The 8,672-nt window shown below is 37.4% G+C and overlaps 1 protein-coding gene across 1 annotated transcript; it reads right to left on the bottom strand.

The window, feature by feature from the left end:
- Positions 1-849: 849 nt before the first annotated feature.
- LOC130944299 (uncharacterized) lies at positions 850-7,924 on the bottom strand. The gene is made up of 5 exons (XM_057872564.1): positions 6,932-7,924; positions 4,101-4,932; positions 2,289-3,627; positions 1,870-1,953; positions 850-1,628 (listed from the first exon to the last, which is right to left on the bottom strand). The coding sequence occupies exons 1-5, from the start codon at positions 7,494-7,496 to the stop codon at positions 960-962; spliced, it is 3,489 nt and encodes a 1,162-aa protein (XP_057728547.1). The 5' UTR covers positions 7,497-7,924; the 3' UTR covers positions 850-959.
- Between the last annotated feature and the right edge of the window lie 748 nt (positions 7,925-8,672).

Below are 8,672 nucleotides of genomic sequence, written 5' to 3'. Positions count from 1 at the left end.
AACAAGACCTAAATAAAGATTTTACTTAAATGTAAAACTTTATTCTTTATAAATAGGCTTGTAAAACTTTAAACCCCTACTCTTAAAAGAAAAAATAGAATGACAAATATAAGTTTAAATTTTAAATACAAAATGTGTAAAAAATCTTTAATCAATTTGATCTTTAAATAATAAATTTAAAAACTAATTATTTTTCCAAACAATACACAATGAATTATTTGTATAAAACTCTTCTGTACTGACAGTATATAAAAAAATAAATTATTTGTGTAAAACTCTTGGCTACTATTAGCATATGAAAATTAAATTCATATATTAAAATGAAACCCAGGTTATGAGCCTCACTAAACCTAAAACCCAGAAAATAAATGTCAATTCATCATTAATCATTAAAACAGGAGTATTATTCGGATAATTAAAGGAAGCAAGGTAATTTTGTAAGCTTGGGAAGAGACTAAAAATTATGGACGGCAAAAAACCAGACCCCTATAAATACAAAAATAAATTCTCTCTGATTCAATTGATAGCACATTTAATATTGTCAAGTATAACCTCTTATCATGTAAAACCAAGAAAAAACATATAAAAGAAAATATTCCATGCTAAAAAACCACTTTGAATTGAAAAAATCAATAAATAAAAACTCCATTCCCTATACCAGCTAAGATTTTATTTGAAAAAGGTTCTGTAAATGCATGAACCATGAGAACTGTAATCTTAGTGCATTTATGCAGGAGGAGAGAAACTCGGCGGAAAAAATACTTCATGTAATGCTCATGGAAAAATTTTAAATAGGGAGAATGCAATGCAGACACATGCATGCAGGGCTCTTCAAAACGCCATACTAGGGGAACAGGAATTGCATTTCCTTTTATTTTCTCGCTCAAAATAGAAGCAACATAAAAGGGGATGAAATAAAACCTAATGGATAAAAAGCAATAGAAGATAAAGAAATTGTCTCAATGTGTACTTTCAGGAGAATGATGTATCCGGCTTAAAATTAGCGACTCAGACTCATTTGAACCGGGCATCAAAGCATCACAAGCTTTGGGGGACCTATCCTCAAAATTTAAGGGATTAACCTTTGTATCATCAAAGCTCAGTTTTTCATCTGCACAATGGGCATCAACAGATTTAACTTCGCTATTCATATCATCACCATCTTCAAGCAAAGTGGCAGTTGGCTGAGCTTCATTCTCAGATGCAATGGAGTGATTTTGATTTTCATTCGCATCTCCGGAATGGGCATTATCAGAGGTGATTTTTTCCTCTTTTTCACAGGAACCAGCTAAGGCTTCTTGGTTCTCAAGCTCTGCAGATGGACCAGACATGCCAGTGTTTAAAGAGTGGGTACCGTCATCATCTTGCTCCATTTGACTGCTGGTATTATTGATCTCTTCCAGATGCTCCTTTGGAGAAGAAAGGATTTCTACTTTCTCTTGTTCTTCTGTCGGGATCGGCATATCTTTTGTTCCATCAGAAGCTGATACAGAAACCTGCCTATCCTCTAAACTGGGAATAGGAACTGACTCATCCACTTGCATCTGGTTGGAATCGGCAGCAATATCTACCTCATTCCCATTAGGCAGTTTCACCCCCCTCTGCTTCTTGTAAAGGTCTATTGCTTTCTGCAAATTCAAGAATATGTTCACCCATCAAGACTAAGAACTTATATTTATGGATTTATTGGGCTTAAAAAAATATAAGTTATGATGCTCAACTTCATTAAGACGAGGCTAACTTCTAAAATATAAGTAATTTCTATAGTATAGTAAGTTACACTGTTCAAACACTATAGAGAAAACAAACATGAATTCATTAACAGACAATAAAGGCACACAGAATTTTAACAGGTCAAGTAGATTATACCTGGAAGATAGAATTATCAATTACTGGGAAAGGAAAATGCCTTGATATAGTGGCTGAATATTTCAGTCGTGCTCCAGAAGCATTCTGTCAAATCGGGGAAACTGATGATGTCAGGGAAGATTTATTGCATTTCCGTAATAAAAAACAACAGCTTCAACTTATATATTTGTACCAGTTTGTGGAAGTGACATCCTCGACCACCTCCCCCCCCCCCCCCCCCAACACACACATGCACACACCCAACACCCTCCTTTAAATAACTAAATAAATAAAACCACTCAAATTTCATATTTATTTGTCTTTAAGTTTGAAGAACTAAGATAACAGTTCAAACAGGCCTCAGAACACAACCACCTGCCACCCACCACACAAAAGATAAAAAGGTCAACTACGGCATGAGTTTTCAAAAGAATTTATACCTTCAAGGACAGTTCTGTACTAGCATCTGCATCAACCGGTGCATTCTTGTTAACATTTAGAGCAGACATACACTGGTCATACAAATCTGGCTGAACCAACTCCACTGAAATGTCAAGCTTGGAAAGGTAGAAACGGCTCAAAAGAGAGGTATTGTCACTTGGTGTTGGTGTTGAAACATCAGGCACATTTTCAAGACCAGCCATGTTCACAGTAACTTTTGCTGGAGAACTGAGACTGGAAAACTTTGTCCCAGGAGGTTTCTCATCAAATTCATCCTTGTTGGGTTCATCATGAGACATCTGAGTAGTCTGATCAGTCGAACCATTATCAATCAGGGGTGGACCTGATTCATCTTTGCAGGCTGGGGAAGGCAACTCCTTCTTCGAGTCAATATTCTGTTCCTTCCAAGTCTCCGAACCAGCTTCCCATCCATGATTATTTGTTGAATGTCTATTCCTGTCCCAATCAGAACCACCGTACATGTGAGGATCATCTCTGAAGACACCATTATTACCATCCCATCCATGCAAATGAGCAGGTCCGGCTCCATCCATCAAATTCTGCCACCCAAGTGGACGCAAGTGACCTGGAAATCTATCAGCATCAGCAATATGGTAAGGAATGCCTGCATGGTTAACCTCCATTCCAGGCCTAACACCAAAGAGAGGCTGAGATGTAAACTGTGGCATCATTGCTTGAAAACCTCCATGTGCTGGCCCAGGTGGGAATGGAACAAATCCATTCGGTACAGGTGAATTCCAGTTTGGTACTGCCCTCCATGAATTGCCACCATGCAATCGTCCAAAACCAGGCTCACTACTTCTTCTGTATCGATTATTGGAGTTATCTCTAACATCATCATCTAATGAACCCATATATGGTCTCTCTAACGCAGCCCTAAAGGCAGGTGCAGGTGGAATCATTGACGAATTGCTTTGACTGGTCCTTCCATATAAAGATGAGTCTGCTTGAGATGGCTCATCCAATAGTGATTTCTCTACAGTCGACTCCCGACCAGGTCTATCATCATCAACACTGTTCTTCCTTCCACTTTCATCAGTTTCATGATTTCGCTTAGCATTGCTTTTATTAGGATACCTGCGCTCAATGCTTGTAGATGAAGGAGATCTTTCTCTCAGTCCCATGGGTGAAACCTTGGCACTAGAAGACCTTTCAGTTGGCAGGTCTCCCACAGAACCTTCATCCATTTTATTGGGTTTTTCCATTAATTTGTATTTAGGGCCTCTCTCCGACATCCCAGAGTAAACCTCTCTTGAGCCTTTGGTTCTCTGTTCCATTGTTAAGTCCCTATACTTTGAATCTTCACCACTTGCATTTCTGAAAGATGAAGAAAATGGAAACCAATTACAATTGATTCCCCTTATTAGAGTTCCATAAACAAAAATAAAAGTTGGTCACATCAAGAAAATTTAAATTGTGCAAGCAACATTTCAACTGTGACCGACAAACTCAGGTTGATCAGTTCCCCTTTTGACAACATTATGATTATTTTAAAGCATTTGTCATATTTAAAATGATAACTGTCAACACCAATCGCCAACATAATCATTAAAGAAAATGTAATCACAGGACACATTTATTCAGTAAAGCTTCTTTGGAGTATGACATCTCTTTACCAGCACTGATGATATAACACTGCTTTCAAAACAGAACTACCCAAATAACCTCGAGGGGTAAAAGGAATAAAATAGTACATATGTGGGAGGGAATTCCAGCTAAAACACTACTGTGAACATTGGCTTAAAATGTTCCAACCAAAAGATTCAAGATAAGTAAGCCAGAAGCAGTACCTATGTTCATCCTTGCCAATGTGCGTGCTAGGTGATCTGTGTCTATTGCTAGTCCCAATTGAATCAGGATGAGTTTGCCGAGGTTGGGATCTTCCCCTGTCTACATCAGAATCAGCTTTACTGCTGCTCAAACTCCTCTTCTCAGCATCAGAATAATGGCTCTTAACAACTCTAGATTTAGAATCAGTATAACCATCACGATCATCCAAAGTTCTTTTCTTTGTCCCACCCTCTTTGCTTCTGCCAGTTCTGTCATCCACATGTGACCCATCACGATCACGGTGACGATCATGGTCTCTGTCTCGTTCACGATCCCATTCCCAATCTCGATCTCTGTCATAATCACGATCTCTGTCAAGATCATAATCACGATCGCGATCAGATTCCCGTTCACTGTGACGCTCACGCTCACGAACAGATTCTGAATCACGGTCCGCATCACGATCACGATAATGGTTCCGGTCACTCTCTGGAAGCTTGGTTCTCTTTTGTCGTGATTCTAAATTATGCTTCTCTTCCCTACCATGTTTCTCATCAGATCTAATGCTATTATGATCTTTTGAAGGGCGCTCATCTCGTTGCTTTTCATGTCGATGTTTGTTCTCCCTTTCCATCTCATCCCTATTCTTGTCTCTATGTTTCTCATCTTTTCTCCTATCATCCTTCTTCTTTCCATCTTTGTCATCTCTAGAGGACAAATGCCTGTCATAACCATCTCCAATTTCATCTTGGTGCTTATCACTATCACCATATTCATCCCTTTTCTTCCTCATTCTCCTCTCAAGCTGGTTATCCAGTTCAGGGCTTTGCAGATCATCTATTTTCATTGAGTCTGCAATAAGGCATAGCCACATGGAACAAAATAAGTATTTAAATAACCACAGAATTCACATCCATAACCATAAATATCAGAGGATAAAGCTTGTTTGCCATCATTTTGTTGGTGCAAAGTATAACATTGCTAATCCCAAAGGTTCAATCGGGCAACAATTGGGTCCATGATGTTGCCAGATGTATCCCACATGATATTATTCAATTTAACTGATGTATGAAATACGCAAGTTCTTTTTGTTAAACTTGCAAGTTCAAAACAAAATATTTACTGAATACCAATCATGTTTTCTGATGACACAGATGGGTAGTAGCACAAAAAAGATTAAAAAAAATAGACATCTATTTGAATACAATGGTCTAATAACTTGAACAAATTACAAGGAAGATTTTGACTCCCAACACCAAGAAGTTGAACCAGACTCATCAGATATTTCTGAGTGGCCAACAGATTTTCACAATGAAAATATTCAAAAGAGAATATGCTAAATTTTTTCCTTCTTTTTTTGGTATATCAGGAATAAAAGTTGGTATTTTGTGAGCATCTTTAAGAGCACTTTATGCTTGATTCATTACTTCCATAAATGAAGGAAAACGAATTTTTAAAATCAGCCCCACTAATTTATGGCACATTGATAGAAGGTAAATGTGATAAAAAGAGATAAGCAAGACGACTTGAAAACTCAAGGAAAAAACAGAGCAAGTATACAGATTGTAGAAACATTTAAAACCACATTATTCGAATAAAGCTTTGAAGAGTCTCTTAAACCAGACAAGAATATTTCCCTAAAGAAACCAAGGATGAAGATTCAATCCTATACCATAGGAGCTCTAAATGTAATAGTGTCTTGAGCAGTGTGCTTCAAGAAAATATACCAAAAGACCACAAAATGCTCATTACTGGAATAATTGCCCTACTTACAAGCTAAATAGGTAAGATTCACTCTTGTAAAATTTAAATTAAAAAACAAGCACAGCAGTAAACGGGCAACCACAGGTTCATTTAAGTGAAAACACAAATCAGATTTAAACTAATGCACAAAAGAACTGTCACTCATAATTCAAACAACTAATTTTATGCTTATAGGCAAAGTAACCACACAATCATCTGAGTTCATTAGGCGAAACCAAGTTTTCCATTAAGATTGGAGATCCAGTTGTACCAAAGATCAATTCAAATCCACCAAAACATCAGATAAAGCAAACTTGCAGAGGAAATATTACTTGGATGATATATGGATCAGTCTGACAACTGATACATGGTAAAGAATTCAAATCATCTCAAAAGAGACAAAAATGGGACCAAAATATTATGTGCAGCACCCTGGATTGAATTAATACTTAACTGAAAAAAAAATCAAAAGAATCTCTGTGTAATTGAGGCACAGCACCATCGAAATATAATATCACTATTAATATTCCAATCACTATATAACAATTTATTTTTATATTTTTGGATACAAACTAAATAACTAGAAGGAAACCTGGATTCCAGAAAAACACAAACACACAAAATGAGAAAGAATGTGAGGGACATCTTCACAAGTTCTACAGTCACTTTCCCACAACCCTTTACAAGAGAAAGGAAAATCTGGAACCGGTGGAAAAAGTAGAGGAAGACAAGGGTAAGTTTGTGGACATATGCATGGGAAAATAGAAAAAGTGGAATTTGATGTTTAAAGTAATGCTGTCATTAGCCGCTAGAGAAAATGGCAATATCCAATTCCTGAATTTTGCTCACGATCTTTTAACCTTTTAGGCTGAGAGACGCCAGCTGTATACCCAACGGGTTGCTTATAAATCTACACTTATTGAATCACTCAACCTTTATCTAAAAGCATAAACACACAGCTGAAAGCACAAACACAGTTCCGGAGAATGAGGCTAATCCATCTTAAAATGATTGTAACAAATGTGCTTCAGCCCAAATGACGTGACATTCGTAACAATGCAATGAAGAACACAAGCAACACAAACCAGTTAGTTCCAAGTTACCTTACCATTATTTTCAAACCCATGCTTTGGCGCGCGCTGTTCTTCCTCATCAACCGAATCCTCGCTCCTACCTTCTCCTCTGGACTTCCTCTCCTTCTCCGACCAGCCTTCCCTGCTCTCTCTCCGCCCCGAAGACGAATCCTTGTGCTTCCCTTCGCCCTTTCCACTGCTTCTCTTTCCCTCCTCGCCCTCTCCATAAGCTCCCACACTCCCATCCCTCCTCCTACTTTTCGAATCTCCCGACACAGCCTTTGACTTCCTCGACCCCTCTCCGCGGTCATCATCGCCTCCGTTCCACCGCTCTCCCCCTCCACCATCCTTGCGGCGCTTCGAAGATGAAGCATACTCGTCGGAGTAATCCCCGTTGCCGGAGCCGTGAACTTCCTTTCCGTCACCTCTCGAATCCAGCCTCCGCTTCTCGGCGGAGCTTGAATCCTTCGACGGCTTGACGGCGGCGCCGTCGTCCTTGCTCTTCCGATCCTTGAAGCCAGAATCCCTCTCGGAGTCAGAGTACTCCCTCGCGTCCCTCGAGCTGTGCTTGCTAGATTTGTGTTTTGAGCTGCGCGGCATCGCGGAAACCCTAATTGGCGAACTCGAATCGAGAGACTCGAAGAAAAAACCGAGCGCAGAAACCCTAATTTCTGAGTGAAATCAATCGAACGGTTGACAGAACCCTAATGGCGAAACCAGAAATAAATGGAGGCTAGAATGTTCGATAACCAGAGAAATGGATCGGAGAAGAAATGAATGGATCCGAATGTGAGCGAAATTACGCGATGGTACAAGAAAGAGCGAGGGAGTTTAGGGGTTAGGTTAGGGTTAAGTACGAAACAAATGTTGATTGTGTTGTTTGAAAACTGTTTGGAAGAAACGAAAATCGAAACAGACTCAGAAGTGCTCGCGCTCTCTCTTCCTCTCTCTGTTTTTTGGGTTTTTCTTTTTCTTTTTCTTTGTTTTGTTTATCAAGTGTTAATGAGACTCGGAGGGGACCTTAGCCTTTGGCACTGGGGATAATTTTGTGCTGACAAGAATGGCCTCGGCTGCTTTATCTTATACCACTGGTATCCCTGTGCGGCGCTAGTGTGTGGTTTTCTTTAACGTGCCGATAACTAGGTCACCTTATTTACATCCCAATGCTCATCTTGTTTTGTTTAGTGCTTGATTTGATACATTAATTTATTGTGATTTAAATTTTTTTAAGTTTTATACGATTAAGACTTAATAAAATTTTCAGGAGTTTAACTATTATTTTTAAAGTCTTAATTTTTTTAAATAAAACTTGTTATTATCGTTTTTATGAGAATATTAAAAAGTTAATTAAACTTATAAAAAGTCTGATAGACTTTATTTATATAAAACTTAAATAAAGAATCCAAATTTTAGTAAGTTAATGTGTAAAATCAGCAAATCATTCACAAAAATTAATTCAAAAACTAACACGAGTTATTATTAAAAATTTTAGATTCAAATTGAGTCAATTGTAATGTTAAGGATAAATTTGAGTCCGACCTCAAATTTTAGAGGAAAAATTGAATATTAACTCATGTAATATGTTTTTTAAATGTTGTTATTTTTAATTAGGTAATATTTTAATGTTTATTTTTATTAGTGTGTAATATCTTTTAAATATGATATATAATTATTAATTTTATAATTCTATATTTTTATTTTAGTTAATTTTTATATTTAATTAAAATAATTAAAAATAATTAAAAATAATTTAAAGTTTAAATTAAAATGAAATCA

Source organism: Arachis stenosperma, chromosome 8, assembly GCF_014773155.1.
Source record: "Arachis stenosperma cultivar V10309 chromosome 8, arast.V10309.gnm1.PFL2, whole genome shotgun sequence".
In the NCBI taxonomy this organism is placed as follows: domain Eukaryota; kingdom Viridiplantae; phylum Streptophyta; class Magnoliopsida; order Fabales; family Fabaceae; genus Arachis; species Arachis stenosperma.
The sequence above is the reverse complement of the archived record's forward strand: the minus strand, read 5'-3'. Positions and strand labels throughout refer to the sequence as shown.

Coding starts and splice junctions, on each gene's coding strand:
- LOC130944299 (XM_057872564.1), bottom strand. CDS start 7,496: ATGCCGCGCAGCTCAAAACACAAATCTAGCAAGCACAGCTCGAGGGAC. Junction 4,933..6,931: donor GCATGGGTTTGAAAATAATG/GTAAGGTAACTT, acceptor GCCTTATTGCAG/ACTCAATGAAAATAGATGAT. Junction 1,954..2,288: donor GTACAGAACTGTCCTTGAAG/GTATAAATTCTT, acceptor CCGATTTGACAG/AATGCTTCTGGAGCACGACT.